The sequence below is a fragment of the Vicugna pacos genome, chromosome 16 (assembly GCF_048564905.1).
Source record: "Vicugna pacos chromosome 16, VicPac4, whole genome shotgun sequence".
Taxonomy (NCBI): Eukaryota; Metazoa; Chordata; class Mammalia; order Artiodactyla; family Camelidae; genus Vicugna; species Vicugna pacos.
Window position 1 is genome coordinate 9,334,174 of NC_133002.1, and position 16,008 is coordinate 9,350,181.

The 16,008-nt window shown below is 51.5% G+C and overlaps 2 protein-coding genes, 1 long non-coding RNA gene and 1 other non-coding gene across 5 annotated transcripts; 2 read left to right on the forward strand and 2 right to left on the reverse strand.

Moving 5' to 3' along the window:
• Positions 1-274: 274 nt before the first annotated feature.
• CHRNE (cholinergic receptor nicotinic epsilon subunit) lies at positions 275-14,708 on the reverse strand. The gene is made up of 13 exons (XM_072940508.1): positions 14,435-14,708; positions 10,743-10,919; positions 4,398-4,540; positions 4,249-4,293; positions 4,035-4,144; positions 3,747-3,902; positions 3,332-3,432; positions 2,731-2,931; positions 2,539-2,653; positions 1,132-1,246; positions 850-1,036; positions 649-755; positions 275-545 (listed from the first exon to the last, which is right to left on the reverse strand). Exons 1-13 carry the CDS (start codon positions 14,592-14,594, stop codon positions 390-392), a joined length of 1,773 nt encoding a protein of 590 aa, XP_072796609.1. The 5' UTR covers positions 14,595-14,708; the 3' UTR covers positions 275-389.
• Positions 1,197-2,425, forward strand: C16H17orf107 (chromosome 16 C17orf107 homolog). 2 transcript variants are annotated; one of them, XM_072940509.1, is made up of 4 exons: positions 1,197-1,529; positions 1,645-1,845; positions 1,944-2,222; positions 2,301-2,425. In XM_072940509.1, the coding sequence occupies exons 1-4, from the start codon at positions 1,464-1,466 to the stop codon at positions 2,376-2,378; spliced, it is 624 nt and encodes a 207-aa protein (XP_072796610.1). In that variant the 5' UTR covers positions 1,197-1,463; the 3' UTR covers positions 2,379-2,425. The 2 variants fall into 2 exon arrangements, with proteins under 2 accessions (XP_072796610.1, XP_006217659.1); XM_006217597.4 differs by having other exon boundaries at positions 1,199-1,529; positions 1,944-2,425.
• Positions 12,091-14,407, forward strand: LOC140686434 (uncharacterized). The gene is made up of 3 exons (XR_012060250.1): positions 12,091-12,761; positions 13,003-13,220; positions 14,061-14,407. It is a non-coding gene; the product is annotated as an uncharacterized lncRNA (long non-coding RNA).
• Positions 12,238-12,311, reverse strand: TRNAA-UGC (transfer RNA alanine (anticodon UGC)). The gene has a single exon. It is a non-coding gene; the product is annotated as a tRNA-Ala (tRNA).
• Positions 14,709-16,008: the final 1,300 nt, after the last annotated feature.

A 16,008-nucleotide genomic window follows, 5' to 3' on the forward strand; every position in this document is an offset into this window, starting at 1 on the left:
GGGACCTGGCTTCCTGGCTCCAGCCTCCCTCTGTACAACTCCTGCAAAGGGGTCTCCTCTTATCTGGGGATACATATCTCTTAGAAGCTCACAGGGCTAGAGGATCACATGGGGCTGGGGCCCGAGAAGAACTGGAAGGTCAGCAAGACTCAACTGAGGGTGGACCTTGCTTTCTGGAGGATTGGCTCCAAGAGCCTGCCTGAGCCATCTGCCCACTCTTGATTCCTGCACAGTGGCCAGGAATCTACACACATGTACACACGACTCCCCTTGGGAAGTTTACAGAAGACAGACTTATCAGCAGGGGGAAAGGCTCACAAAAGCAGTGGCAGCAACTTATTCCTCAAGATCTCTTTCCTCCTGGAGACTGTGGGAATGTGGCTGCGGGCTCAGTTCTGCATACACGGCGGGTAGGGCAGTTCGGGCACTCGGTTGAAGTAGGCCCCGAGGAAGATGAGGCTGGAGCCGAGAAGGAAGAGCACCAGAGCGGCCCAGAAGCAGACGTTGTCAAGGGCCTTCCCCATCCGCACCCAGTCGGACACCTCCTGGGGAAGGAGCAGGCACAAGCTGAGTCCCTAAAGGCTGCAGGAGCCTGCTGCACGAGAGCCAGGGATAGCAAGAATAGCGGAGGCCCCCGCAGCGCCCCACCTCGCCAGTGGTCTCCTGGTCTCTGGTGCTCTCGGCCACAAAGTTCACAGCATCCACACAGCAGCGGATCTCGGGGGCGGCGGCGCCCAGGCTCTGGCAGAGGACAGCTGGTAGGGGCGACACCGAGGGCGGGTGACTAGGAGCCGCCCCCGCTGCAGGCACCCCGGTTGCCCACCCCCTACCCCGGGCCACTCTTCTCACCGGTCCAGGTCCCGTGCCGGTGCCTCTGCCCCTCAAACACAAGCTCGCTCCGCGGCTTTTTCAGTATCAGCTCCTCCGCGCGGAGCAGTAGGCCCAGGGACGATGCCCGCCTTGGGGGCGAGGCTGCCGGGGGAACCTCAGGGGGCAGGCCCCAGCCCAGGAGACGCGGCAGCAGCTCCAGTAAGACCTGGGGGCGGGGCGGGGGCGGGGCGGGATGGGGCGGGGTTAAAGCGAAGCCCCACCTCGCATGCGGAGCCACCCACCCGGCACTTTGGCACTTACGTGGCGCAGCCGCGGGGACATGACGTGAGTGGTGGGTGTCCGCAAAGACACGTTAAGTACGATGACGCAGTTCATGACAATGAGTGTGGCAACCACCATGACGAAAATGAGGTACCTGACAAGCCCGGAGTGAGTGAGGGCACAGTATCTTCTGACTTGGCTGCCGTCACAGTCTCCCCGCTTACCCTGACCCACAGAGGGGGCTGCTCATCTTCTGACCTCACAAACGCGCTTCTCATCAAGGGGTGGAGTTATACCCTTCAGCTGCTTCTCCTCTGTGGGGCCAGACGCATCCCCCGCCCCTTCTGTCCCTCTTACGGCCAGTGGCAACCATGAAGGAGACTCCCAGCTCCCTGGAAACCCTGCTGTGGGTCTACCACTTCCACAGCTCCACGGAGGTGAGGCTATGACAAGCCCCCCCCCCAAGTTTGGCACCTCGATACCCTCTGAGATCTCCAGCGTTTTCCTCTATGACCTCTGCCCCATGACTCCACTGCCCCTTTGCCTTTCTAGGTGGCCCTCCAGCCCCCACTTCTTTCTTCCTTGGAACTTGCTGTGGCCGCAGCCCATGAATATCTGGAGCAGAGCTTCAGAGAGCTTAAGTCCCTTGAGCCAGGGGAGCCAGAGAAGCCACTCGCCCCAAAACCCACCCTGGGGCTGCTGCTAAGAGAAGCCACGGCCAGCCTTGTGAACTTCGGGGCCACCTTGTTAGAGGTGGAGCACTGGGGGGCTGAGGAGGGGCGAGGAAGGGGGATCGAGCAGCGGGAGCTGGGACCCCTGCATTCCCACCAACTCCTGTACCCCCACTGCAGATCTCAGCCCTGTGGGTGCAGCAGGAGGTGCGACGACTAGACGGTGGCGACGGCAGCCAGGGCCCAGATCCAGGCTCTGGGGATCCGGGTGGAGCCTTGGCCCGGGTAGCCCATATCGTACAGGAGGGGGCTCAGCAAGCTAGTGCTGCTGCGGGCGCTACCGCCCAGCTTCTGCTCCAGGGGGTGTGGCTATGCCTGTGTGGACGAGGTCTGCAGGGGTCCACCTCATTCCTGCAACAGTGGCGGTGCCAGCTGGGCCTCGAAACCCCCGGGGAACCGGTGAGTTTGGGGTTAGGGGAGAGTTGGATGCCAGACGTGACGGAGCTGGGTAGGCACTGAGCCAGCCCGCCCCAACAGAGATACTCAGGAGACCTCAAGGTGGCGTCCAGCAGCAGTGCGGAGGACAGAGGACCAGAGAACCCAACACGGTCCTAGCTCCACCCCACATCCAAATAAAGCCCAGGTGGGGAGGAGACAGCCAAGACTTTTCCCAGAGTGGTTTTGGCCCCGCCCTCCCCAGCCGCGCCCCCGACCCCACCCCATGCTCGTCTGGCTCCGCCCTTTACACCAACCACGCAACACACTCTGCCCTCACCTGCCCAGTAGCGGCACGCTCAGAGACGTCTCTGGGATTTTCTGGGCAATTAGGAACAAGAAGACGGTCTGGGCAAGCAGGACGTTGATGGAGACAGTGCATTTCTGGCCACCGGCTGGAGGGAGTGCCTGGTGAGAGCAGGCCCCACCCTCCAGGAGCGAGACTAGGTTTGGGGTCGGGGCCACTCCTTACCCTGGGCCGGCAGGAAGTAGGCGAGCAGTACTAGGCCCGAGATGAGCACGCAGGGCACGATGATGTTAATGACGTAGAATAGCGGCTTCCGGCGAATGATGAGCGAGTAGAGGACGTCAGTGTTCCCGGGGCCGTCAGCGGAGCCAGCGTTGTGGTGGCGGATCACGCCGGGGCAGAAGTCGATGGCCCACTCGCCATTCTCTGCAGGACAGGAGGCGCGGTCAGCCCGCTGTCGGGGGGTGGGGCGCCCTGCTCTGCTCTCCCGCCCCACACTTGACCGCGGGAGCCCGTAACTCCGAGTGAGGAGAGGATGCAAACCGTCTGGACCAGGGTGGGTGGGGCAGGTGGTCTGGACTGCCTGAGCCATGGGCCGCCGGCTTGAGACAACTGAAGCAAAAGGGGCATTCCCGGGAGGGGATGGAACCGCCACAAGCGAGAAAGCGGGACCAGTCTGACAATCAAAAGTGATTTCATAAAAGGGGCAGGTTGAAGCGCGGTTGCCAAAGTCGATTTCAGCATCGATGGCCTAGGGCAACCCTACTCAGCGAGTTCCCTCTCTGGACCGGTCTAGAAGCGGGTGTTTTGGAGCAGGAGGCCTCACCGGTATAGGCCTCAGTGTCGATATCGATCTTGCTGATGGCCTCACCACCGTTGTCCTTGGCAAAGACAAACTCCACCTCTTCAGCATTGTACGTCTGAGAGCTGCGGAGCCAGGGTCGAGGCCCCCACCTGAGATGCTCGGACCCGCAATCTGAGGCTCAGACCTGGGCCCCATTCTCAGGCCCGGCTCTGGATGCCGGGATCTGGCATGGGGGCGGGGCTTACGCCCCACCCCTTTACCCAGGCCCCGCCTCCACGCCTCGGTTTTCACCCCTACTTCTAACCGGCTCGAGCCGCCCCACTCCATCCAAATGTCTGGCTCCGCCTCCAGCACAAAGCCCTGCCCTAGATTAGGCGCCCCGCCCCCTGTCCCCATAATCCCTGAATCATCTGGGCCTTGGAGTAACATTTCCTACCGGAAAATGAGCGAGCAGTTCTGCCAGTCGAAGGGGAAGTAGGTGACCTCCACCGCGCAGGTGCTGCGGTAGATGGCCGGGGGCAACCAGCTCACGTAGCCACCGTCGGAAATCAGCACGTTGGCGGCATAGGCCACGCCGAACTGGCCGTCGATACTGTGGGCTCCGGGAAACCGAGCGTTTGCGCAGGTCCTCGGCCCCCTCCCCGTCCAAGCAACACTCCTGCCCCAGCCAAGTCCAGCCCATCCCCAAGGCTTCGGCTTCCCTCCATTGTGGCCGGGTCCTCACTTGTTTTCCAGCACGATCTCAGGCAGCCAGACGAGCTCTGAAGGGACCCGCAGAATTTCTACACCCCCAAAGTCGTCCTTGCTGTAGTTGAGTCGGTAATCATGCCAGTCCTAAGAGGGAGGGGACGCAAGGACGTGTGCCCTGGGGCCTGCCAGAGGTTTGGGAGAAAGGGAGCCCCTGGGTAAGACCTCACTGTACCCCAGACGGGACTCACGATTCCAATCCAGACGCTGGTAGTGAGGGTCTCCTCTTTCTCATTCTGCAAATGGAAGATTAGGGTGATTGGTGCGAGCTTTAGGACTGAGCTCAGCGGTTGGGATTTGGGCTCAGAGACGGCACTGGGGTGGAGGTGGGGAATCTTACCAGTGAGATGAGGTTGGTCAGGGTGACTTTGAGGGTGATGGTGACAGTGTCCTCAGGCTTCTGCACTGGCCGGCGTCCTGGGTCATAGTTGTCCAAGAGGTGGTGGTAAAGACGCAGTTCCTCATTCTTCCCCTCACCTCTGCCTGGGGAAGGGGCCAAGCAGTGGGCTCACTGGAGATGGACTGGCTAAGGAGCCTCCTCTCCGCCCCTGGGTCTGCAAGGCTGTTTCTCTGTGTGCCTGTCTCTGAGGCTGTGTATTTTTTCATGTCTGTCTCCTGAACCAGTGATAGTGTGCCTGGAAACCAAAAATCGTGTCTCGGTCCCTGTCTTTGTGCTGTCCCTTTACATCAGTATCCTGTGTGTGTGCCCGACCACTTCCCCCGACCCTGACCATACCAAGGAGCTGCAAGAGGAGCAAGGCACCAAGCAGAGCCCCCGCCATCCTGCCATCTAGCCCTGGGGTTATTCTGAGCTTTGGCAGGCTTGGAGGGGGGCAGGCCAGGGTGTGTGAGTGAGGGGGAGGAGGGTGTTAGTTCCGGGCTGGGTTAGGGGACTGTCACCTAATCCTTTTACCACCCCTACTGCAGCCAGGGACATCTTGGCTGCTCCCAGCGGCAGCTGCCCCATCTTGTATTCCCTGCCCCCACTCCGTCCCAGTAGCCTTTGCCTGGTCTTCGGTCAGCTCCCCAGCCACAGACCCAATCCTCTCATGAGTGGAGCAGGCCCAGCGCAGGCGGATTGGTCCTTTAAGAACACCTGGAACCACAAGCCTGGCAGCAAAGGGTGGGCGGGGAGGTGGAAGGCCCTGCTTTCAACAATGCACAGGTGTCCTTTAAGTAAGCTGCCTTGTGCAGGTGACATCCCTTGCCTCCCATACTCACCCACATGGAACACACATTACCACCACCCACAGCCTGGCCAAGGTCACACTAATGCAGTTTCTGCCGGCAGAGTTTGGCAAAAGCAGAGTGTCCCTAAAGATCTGGTAATGAGACAGGCGGTTATGGGGGATTCGTCTGCAGTAACAGACTCCACCTGGCAAAGGAGACCTTGAAGCAATACAGGGCCTGCCTCCTCCCAGAACCCATCCCAGTGTCGGCCCAACCCCAGCCCCTCTGGGTGCCTGAGACGCTAGTTTCTCCTTACCTCCCTCTGCTGCCACCTTGTGGCCACAGATCAAAGTACTGTCTCCCCTACCCCAAACACACACGCACCTTAATCCATTCTTTCAGTCTTTTCTAAGTCTCCTTGGACCAACCTAATCAATCACAGGACATGCTTATTTAAAATTCAGATTTCTAGGCTCCATTCCCAAAGAATCTCAATTTAGGAAGATGACAGAGATGGGAAGCCAGGAATCTGTTTTATTTAAGAAGCTACCCATATGTTTCCTCATGGGGGTAGAAAGTAGTGGACAAAGCACTTTTCATGTCTTACACGTGGCTTCCTCACACTAATCCAACAGAGCAGTATGTATGAAAGACAACTAGGTCATGTCCAAGGTCAGAGACCAAGATTGTACTGCTCACCGCATGACAGGCCAACAAATCCAGTGATGAGTCATTGGGGCGAGGTAGTAGCAACTTTATTCAGAAAGCCAGCAGACCAAGAATATGGTGGACTAGTGCCCCAAAAGAACCACCTTCCCCAAGTTAAAATTCAGGCTTCTTTTATACTAAAAGAAACTGGTTCCGGCCAGGCTCTGGAGGGGATGTGTTAGTTTCATCCCGCCTGCAGCCAGCCATTCACAGGCGGGCTTGGTCAGGATGTTGCCTGTGAGCTCAAAGGTGTTTTAGCTTAACGCTCATCACCTGGGAGGCAGGGTTCCCAGAAATGGACCATTATGTATAATTCAAGCTTATAGACAACATCCCTTTAGTGATTAACTTGTAATAGAACATGAAGGTTCTTCCCTTTTACAATTCCCCACTGTCAATGACCCATTCCACAGTCCTGTGGGAAAGGGGGCAAAGACCACCCTGGCTACTTCCTGCGTAATGAGGACAAAGTAAAGGCGATTATGGAATGAATGGATCAGCCTTGGACAGGGAATACTCCTTAAACTTTAGTCAGCAGTACAATCCTCTTTGCTTTTTTAACCTACAACTATTTGAACTTGATGGAACCCCTCAGCACTTTGTCGTCTTAATTTGTAATTGAACTTGGGGTTTTGGTTCCACCTCCCAACACATTATCTATGAATTTTAACTTTGTGCCGTGATTACACTAAATTCCTGTGCTATTTATCTGGACAAAATTAAATAGATTATGGTGGTGGTTATAGCTCAGGGGTAGAGAACAGGCTTAGCATGCACGAGGTCCTGGGTTCAGTCCCCAGTACCTCCATTAAAAAATAATAAAATAAAATGCTTTTAAAAATTAAATAGGTTAACCTGTCTCCATCTACAATGGAATTAAAAAAAATAAGTATTGAGATTATGAAGAGCAACCTTAAGTATTCTAAGGGTTCACAACCTAAAGGGTTCTAAAGGTCCCCAGGCCTCTCAGAAGTTGGGTCATTTTTTAAAGGACAGTGGTGCTTCTTTTAACCGAAGTGGGATGAATCCACAGCTTTACCGTAGCTTGCTTAACAGGCGAGTGCGTGTCACGTGCAGTCCTGTCCACCAGGCAGGCAGCTGAAGTTCAGGCCCTTGTTCTCTCCAGGTTTTAAGGAGGACTCGGTCTCAGGGTCAGAAAGGATGTAAAGCTACTCCACTTGGATAGGTGGATCTGCTGGAGGCACACTCATGAACAGAGACCAACAGTGCCCAAAGTTTTAACATAATTGGCAGCCGCTAGGTCCCTCAGAGCATTTATAGATTCTCCTGCCTGGGCAGACACTGGAATGGCCTACCACGCAGTATTTCAAAGGAGTTTAATTTAAGCCTGCTTCTGGGAACCACTCTGATCCATAGCAGGGCAACTGGCAAGATCTTATCCCAAGTTAAATTAGTCTCCTGACATACTTAGCAATGCTCCTTTTTAATGCATCATTCATTTTCTCATGTTTTTCCTGTTGATTGTAGTCTCCAAGATGAATGTATTTTCCAAATAATTTGCAATGCTTTAATACAAATCAGAGGACAATCTCCTCAAGGAGGGCTTTACCCACTTTGGAAGCTGTTTCTGTCTGGGTGGGATATGGTTTTCCCCCCATCCTGAAAAAGTGTCCACAAACACCAGCAGCTATGGGAAATGTTCTACAGCTCAAGGCATTTGAGTCAAGTCTATTGGCTAGCTCTCGGCAGGGCAGGTTCCTATGTGTTGAGACCCCATCTGGGGAGGTCTGAAACCCTACTCTATGGCCCTCGCTTTGTCCTTTCCTACAAAGGAGAGGGACTGGACACTCTGGCATATAGAAGAAACTGTTTCAGAGTGAGGTCCCCTAGTTGGCATCCTGGAGGGTTTAAGAATGAAGGATTTTGTACTCCTCCAGGGACTCTCATGACCAGGATGGATTGTGTGTTCTGTGCCACACTGGTGTTCACCACAGTATGTTGCACCTGCATCAGAAAGTTAATCAGCTCGTTCCCCACTGTTAATTTTACCCGCGGCTCCTGTGGGGAAATTGGAACTGGGCACCTTAAGGCCAAGGGAGCCCCTGGGCCTCTTCATTCATCAGTGTTCCTTTCCTTCTTCCAGCCGAGCGACTCCCATCTTTTATTCCCCTCCTTCCTATTTAGCCTAAGGCAATCTTTTTTCCCAGTGCCCTTCTTTCTAACAGTAAGAGCATCCTTCCTTCCCCAAAGGTGCTTGCCTCTCTTTGGGTGACTCACCTTCCAGGAATCCAATGCCACCGCCAGAAATATGGTGTCTTTTTTTGCATCTCCTGTCCTTGTCCCCTGCTGCTGAACTCTTTCAAAGCAACATCTACCAACTGAGAGGGGTTCATTCCAAACATACAATCTTAACTTTTGTCATTTTCTTCTACTGGGGCGCTTTGTATTTTCAGGGGCCTCAGGGATCTACATCAGTATGCTCTGTTGGCCTTATAAATCTTCATTTGGTTTTTACTGAATTTCTTGAATTTTGTTCAAGCTCTTTTGCTTTGGTTCCCCTTTTCAAGGCTCTGCCAAGATGCGCTTACAGTGAAGTGCTCCAGTAAGGGTGTCCCTCCCTCATTGGAGTCCCGATTTGGTTCAGCTGGGGGTGATGCCAAGCAGGCTTCAGGTGGACCACCTAGGTCTGAGGCGGAGCTGGTCAGCTTCTTCCCCGGCCTAGTCGATGACCATCCTCCTTCCACCCAGAGGAGCCTCCCTGTAAGGAGGGCTGCGATCTTTCTAACTAAACAAGTCTGGGGTGAAGAAAGGACTATGCATCCATAGATACGCAGCCTGCTTACCATTTGCACGCAGGCTCCCTAAGTGCACAAGGGAATCTACCCTGCCCCAGGAGTGACTCCTGGCTCCAGCTGGGTCCTAGATGGCAATATGAGACCAGGTCCCTGCACTCCAGGAACCAGCGCAGGGTTTTCTAATTGATTCTTGTAAGGAACGGATGCCAGTCTGGCCACTTCCTGAGCCCCAGTGTTGGGAGGGGGTGGAAGGGTGGATATATTGGCATAACAGCTCAGCCAGAGATAGGCACCTCACCCTCATTCCTTTTCTTTTCTTTCTTCCTGTATGAACAGATTTTCCCTTGGGTTTATTTAACCTAAGGTGAAAACTTGACTTTTTCCCACCCTAATGTAATACCACACAGAGGATTTAGGGGGTTTTGGTGATCTGGGGGCTTTTGGAGGTTTTAGGAACCAAGGGGAACCCTTCTCTTCTCCCTGGGAACGTCCCACTTCCGGACGAGGACAGGTGTTTTCCCCCCCTTTTCCTGTTCCTTTCCTCCATTTGACACCAGCAAAAGTTTTAAAGATCAACTGATTTGGCTGTAAATGGAGAAACAGTACCAAAACTAAATGAAACAAGAAACCCAAAGAACAAACAGAAAACCCTAAATAAACTCTCAATTTGGCCTCGGGGTTTTACATATACCAACAACACAGGGGACACAAACAAAGTAATTAACACAAAGGTGGAAGTACATGGTACACAGGGTCCCGAGATGACCCTGCCTAAACCCCTGGTGGAGATCCGAACAGGTACTGTGGTCACACACTCTTCCTCTTTGTCATGGTTTCCTAGCTGTAATCAGACATCCAAAATGCACCTCAGAGGACTTTCTTTAGAAATAGTTGAAACTGTCTCCATTTTTTAAAGACAAATACAAGGCAAACCAAACAAACGATGCACACAAATGCTAGCATCCATTGGAAAAAAAAAAAACAACATTTCACAAACTGAGTAAAAATCCAGCAACTATTTCCTCTTTCCAACAGGGTACCCTACTCAAATACAAAACAAATTGGTTCATTCTGGAGCAAAAAAGCCCTAAACAGAGAGGAAATAATGTTTCAAACTGTACACCCTGAAGCCACTTACCCTACTGCATGGAGCCCACTGGCTCCCAGAAGTTGATTCCTGGCTCCAACTGCCAAGCGCTGGGGCAGCCGGTGCCACTTTGGGAAATTTGAAGGAAAGATCCTCAGGACAGTTGGTCCTGCAGCCACTAGGACCTTCCCAGAAAATTCCCCAGCCGGGGCTGGCTGGCCACAGCAGCAAGACTCTTGGCTGGCCAAAATTTGTTACCAAGACCAAGTTCCTACTGCTCGCCGCACAACAGGCCAACAAGTCTAGAGACAAATTGTTGTGGCGAGGAATAATGACTTTACTCTGAAAACCAGCAGACCAAAAAGATGGTGGACTAGGACCCCCAAAGAGCCATCTTCACCAAGTTGGAATTCCAGCGTCGTTTAAACTAAAAGGGGAGGGGGTCAAGCCCTGGTTCCAGCCAGACTCCGGAGGGATGGGTTAATTTCACCCCCTTGCCATTCACAGGTGGGCGTGGTCTGGGTGTTTCCTGTGAGCTCAACATAGATATTTTAGCTTAATGCTCATTACCTGGAAGACAAGGTTCCCAGAGATGGGCCATTACGTCTAATTTAAGCTTATAGGCAACATCCCTTTGGTGATTAACTTGTAATGGAATATGAAGGTTCCTCCCTATTACAGTTACACAAGTAGACTGGCAACTGCATGAGATTTATAATCAGCTTTATTGATCACGGACACCTGTGTTTTACATGTCACAAAACCCCAGGATGTCCACCATTGTGGGTCTCCTTCTACCCGTGAGGTCCTTCATAACTGGCCCTCCATGACAAGCACCAGAGTACCCACGCAACTTGTCCACCTCCCACACGCCCTTGAAGCCTCTGCTCCCGCAGCTAACTGCCTTTTCACTGCTGGTTTTCCACTTCAGAGGCCCAGAAAGAACCTCCTTGGCCCAGCTTACCTCCTGCACGTGGCTGATAACGTGTATTGAATCTAAAGTCGGTGCTTCTGCTTGTTCGACAGCCTCTGGGTGAGGGCTGGGCCAAGATGCAGGTCTTTATTCGAACATTAATAGGCACCCCCAAGGTTCCCCGCACAGGGCCAGATGCTCTGCTTGAAGAGATGAATAAGCTGTGGCCTCAAGAAAGAGGGAGAGAACTATTAACAGACAGTGACACCAGAACTGTCACCAGGTGAAAAGCAGAAGCCATGGGAGCTGTAGGGAGGTGTCGCTTAGCTTCTGTGCATCACAAAGTCAGATCCACAAGCCAGGTTTCCTGAAGGTTTACACGTGGACTAGCACAAGCTGGACTGGTGACAGAAGCCAAGGCAGCCCAGGGGACCGGCCACTCCCGCCTCTGCTCTGTCCACTCTGGGCTCCTTTCATGCCTTCCTTTCCTCTCTACTTTGTCTCTCTCCTCTTTCTCCTGTGTGGTCTCTGCTTTCTCAGGGCTTCCTCACCATTTGCCCCATGGTCTTGGCCCCAAAGCGACCTCTTGGCTTCCCTCTGCAGACGCAGCCAGTTGGGCCTTTGCTGCCTTAACGCCAGGAGGCAGCAGGTGCGGGCGCGGAAGGGTGGCAGTTGGTGCGCTGTTTACCAATTGTGGTGGGTGTGGCCACGCGACCAGCGCCTTCCACCCCCTCACCAACCCGGCCAGCTCCCGACACATTTAGTTCCCCAAATACCCTGTTTTGGTCTTGTTCTCACTGCTACAATGGAAGATGCACTATTATCCTTCCCAGCAGGACAGAAACCTGATATCTTGCTTTCAAAAGTAATGGTGGCAGGGGCCCTTTGGAGAAGTTCTCAGCCTCAGAGTCCAGGGTCCTCAGGTTTACGAACAACTCCTCCAGGTGTGATCTCTGTCCAGTCCCCAAACTATTGGCTAAATCCTCAATTTAACCACCGTTCCTATATCACGTATAAACAATACATCACACACACATGTCCCCCGCATCACGTAAGACACGCTGGGGCAAATCCACACTTGGACCAACAGCCAGCATGGAGGAGAGCAGTTTGGGGTGAGGGACAGTGAGTAGAAATCCTCATCCCTTGAGGCCCAAGCCCATGCATCGCTGCGTGGGTTGCTGGCCCCAGGCATCTGTCACATTTACAGGAGAGCACTTTGTGGCAGTCTCCAGAGGGGCTGTAACTCGTGGGCAGCGGTCTTGCTCAGCCCACGGGCAACTCTTGCAGAGTCAGCACGTCAGAAAACCTTCCCCTGAGGCGTCTCGCCCCCCCCCACACCCCCCTCCGCAGTCCCTTCCCACCAGTAATGGGACCAGAGCTGAAACTCCCTCTGTCTTTTTCCAAGTTTCCTGGGCAGGACCATTGCCTGAGGGACTGAGACTTCCTGCCAAGGAAGTGGCGGAGTCAGGCACCTGATCCAGGCCTGGCTTTTGTCTTTTTCAGGGGGGTAATTGGGTTCTTATTTACTTACTTATTATTTTAATGGAAGTACTGGGGATTGAACCCAGGACCTCATGCATGCAAAGCAAGCACTCTACCAACTGAGCTATACCCTCCCCCTGGCTTTTGCCTTTTTACAATGAAAATTCCACCAAACCTCGCGGGCTGCCTGACAGCTTGTTTCTGGGGACGCCTTGACTTCCAAGCCAGAGCCAGAAACCTCAGCTCAACAGGAAGCCGCTCCCTTCACCTACTGGCTCTTGGCTGGCAACTCGGAACAGCTGCAGCCGCCCCGCCGGCCAGGCCCGCCGGCTCCGGGTCTCAGCCATCAGCACCTCACAGAGCGGAGGCCCCAAGCCAGCCCGCCGAGGCCCCTCGACAGACAACAGAAGGGACTCCTCTTGCGAACAGGGACAGTGGGTCTGGCGGATCCAGGACTCTGATTTCCAGCCTGCCTCCCTCACTGGGACCTCAGCTGTCTGATGGCTGGGACCTTGCTGGGTGACTGTGTGCACACAGCACAGAGCCTAGGGCGTAACAGGTGCCTGACAGAAGTTGACTGGATGGGTGAGTCATGATAAATGAATGTGTTATCTTCCCAGCACCCTCCCTTCTACTGAGACTGTTCTTCTCCAACTCTGCGACCCCAGAGGATCTGCCAGCAACTTAGAGACACCCCTAAGCCGGCCAGAGCCCATGGGGCAGGGGGCCAGAGAGGAGGGAACCTGACCCAAGCCAGGCCAAAGAAAGTCCCTCCTGAGAATTCTGTTAAATAGGAACTCAGGAAGTCGGTCTCTCTCTTCTGTAGGAGCCGCAAGAGATGAAATTACGATGCACGATGCACAAGGCACCCATGTTCATTCCTCTCATTTTATACGGGGTGGGAGAGAAGGCAGCTGATGCACCAAGACAAGCAGAGACAAGAAAGGACCTCCCGGATCCCAGCCCTGATTCCAGAAATTCCTGAGACCCAGCAGCGCTTGTCTCCTCCTGCAGGCTGGTTGCCTGACGCCTCCTTTGATTGAGGTACCTCAGCATCTTCCAGTAAATCCCCCTTATCTTGGTTTTAAGATATTAGGATTTAAGAAAAATAAACAAATAGAAAGAAAACAGAAATGTCCCATGACACAACACCCAGGAAAACCCTTCTGACAATAAAAAAGCACAAGGACCTACTATACAGCACAGGGAACTCTAATAGATAACTAACTAAATAGATAAACAGCAAGGTCCTGTGGTAGAGCATGGGGAACTATATTCAATATCTTGTAATAACCTATAATGGAAAGCATGACTGGGACAGTATGCTGTACACCAGAAACTGACCCATTGTAACTGACTATACTTCAATTTAAAAAAACCTATAATGGAAAAGAATCTGAAAAATAATAGATATATATATAATTGAATCACTTTGCTGCACACTTGAAACTAACACATTGTCAGTCGACAATACTTCAGTAAATTTTTTTAAAAGCAATACATGCCATCACGAGAAAAGCTGAACAGTACAGAAAGACATAGTGAAAACTGAATGCTTTCTTCTTTCCACCCAGTCCCTCTCCTCAATAATTAACAGCTTATTGTAAGTTCAGTTCTTCTAGCCCAAAGTCCAGCATGTGTGTGTATGAATATAAGTATGTAGCTGGGAATATATATGTAATATATAGCTGGGAGGGCACAGCTCAAGTGGTAGAGCACATGCTTAGCATGCCTGAGGTCCTGGGTTCAATCCCCAGTACTTCCTCTAAAATAAATACATAGGCCTAATTACCTCCCGCCTGCCAAAAAAAAAAAAGTTTGTTCAAATATATGAGAATATGTAATACAATAAAGATAAAATTTTACATTACTGTTGAAAATTAGGTTCCTTAATAAATGCCTGTGGGACAACTGGAAAACCAGTCATCAGAACAGACATCAGACACTCATCTCTCTACCAGGTGGATCAGATACTTGAATGTGAAATGAAGCCAAGAAAATCCTAGAGTAAAACAAGGATGGGTGTACTCATCATCTCACTTCAGAGGGAAGAGGCCTTTCTTCCCTTCCCTGGAGCCCAAAATCAGAGGCCATAAAAAGAGAGAAAAAAACGCAGATAAACGTCTATAAGGTCAAAAACAAAATCAAAGGCAAGCAAATGACAAATGTGGAGAAAATACCTGCAGCCAGCGGCTTATCTCCTTTATTAATAAAGTGTTCGTAAAAGCCCTAAAAAGTTGACAAGGTGGTGAACTCACCTGGGCTGCTGGTTTTCCCCTCCTCACATGTAAGCTCTTCTGTGAAACTGTGAGGAACCCCTGGGAAGAGAAGGTGGTGGGTCCTGGTGTCAGAGGGAAATGGGTGCCCTGTGTGAAGGGACTGGCTCCCTAGAAAGAGATGAAGATGGTAAAGAGTCATAATAACTAACTTCCAAAAGAGAGGGCAGAAATGGGGTGGGGGACAGTGAAGAGAGGGACGGAGGGAAAGAGGGACGGGGGAGCAGCTCAGCGGACCCCTCGGGGGACCCCTTGGAGATCCGGTGTGCTGAGCGCACCCAGGGCGCCCCGAGGCCCTCCCCAGGCAGCGCTCTCTGCACCGACTTGGGTAAAGAAGTAAACAAAAGTCCTTGGGACTTACCGGGACAGGGAAGTCCTTACCAGTCGTCTTGTCAAAGGAGATGTCGAATTGACTTTTCGCTTCAGGACAGATGACAAGCAAATGAATCGAGAAGGAAGTCTCAGTATCGGCCAAGAAGGGAGAGGACCTTGGCGGGAAGTTTCTACGACCTCGTGGGCCTGGCTTCAGGGAGCGGGACCCGGTGGAGACCGCGGGGCGACTGGAGATGCGGAGATGCGCCGCGGGTTTCTGTTGATTTTGAAAGTTTGGGAGAAAAGGGATTCCGAGTCAGAGAAAAACTGCTAGGAACTCCCAGCTCCTGAAGAGTCTGATGAGGTGGGATACAGGAAGCAATTATAAAATGATACGTGTGTTAGAAAATAAACATGGTTACCAAAGGGGAAAGGCTGGGGAGGGATAAATTAGGAGTTTGGGATTAACAGATACACACTACTACACACAAAATAGATAAACAACAAGGACCTACTGTATAGCACAGGGAATTACATTCAATATCTTGTAATAACCTATAATGGAAAAGAATCTGAAAAAAAATACATATATACGTATAACTGAATATGCTGTACACTAGAAACTAACACAATACTGTAAATCAAATATACTTCAATAAAAACAAAAAATAAAGTAATTAAATAAAATATAGACTAGAATGATTTTTAAAAATGATATGTGCTAGGTTCATACTCCTAAACTCTTACTGACTTTTAATACTGTTAGTATTTACACTATTAATAGTAAAAGTAAGTGACAACAAGTTTCTACTGTATACCACAGGGAACTAGATTCAATATCTTGCAGTAACCTGTAATGAAAAAGAATATGAAAAGGAATATACGCATGTATACATATGACTGAAACATGTTGTGCACCAGAAATTGGCACATTGTAAACTGACTATACTTCAATTAAGAAAAAAAGGAAGTGGAACTCACCAAGGATTTACTGTATAGCACAGGGAATTACATTCAATATCTGGTAGTAACATATAATGGAGAATAATCTAAAAAAAGAAAAAACTATATTGATATATATATCCAAATCACTTTGCTGTGCACTTGAAACTAACACATCATAAATCAACTATACTTCAATTAAAAAAAAAAGTGGAACTCAACTTTCTCAAAGCAGGTGTGTAAAACAGACAACCACTTTGGAAAACTGGGAGTTTCTTATAAAGTTAAAAGCAGGCATTTCC

Coding starts and splice junctions, on each gene's coding strand:
- C16H17orf107 (XM_072940509.1), top strand. CDS start 1,464: ATGAAGGAGACTCCCAGCTCCCTGGAAACCCTGCTGTGGGTCTACCAC. Junction 1,530..1,644: donor ACTTCCACAGCTCCACGGAG/GTGAGGCTATGA, acceptor TTGCCTTTCTAG/GTGGCCCTCCAGCCCCCACT. Junction 2,223..2,300: donor TCGAAACCCCCGGGGAACCG/GTGAGTTTGGGG, acceptor CCGCCCCAACAG/AGATACTCAGGAGACCTCAA.
- CHRNE (XM_072940508.1), bottom strand. CDS start 14,594: ATGACTCTTTACCATCTTCATCTCTTTCTAGGGAGCCAGTCCCTTCAC. Junction 3,903..4,034: donor GAGATCGTGCTGGAAAACAA/GTGAGGACCCGG, acceptor CGGAGCCCACAG/TATCGACGGCCAGTTCGGCG. Junction 2,654..2,730: donor CTACTTCCTGCCGGCCCAGG/GTAAGGAGTGGC, acceptor CACTCCCTCCAG/CCGGTGGCCAGAAATGCACT.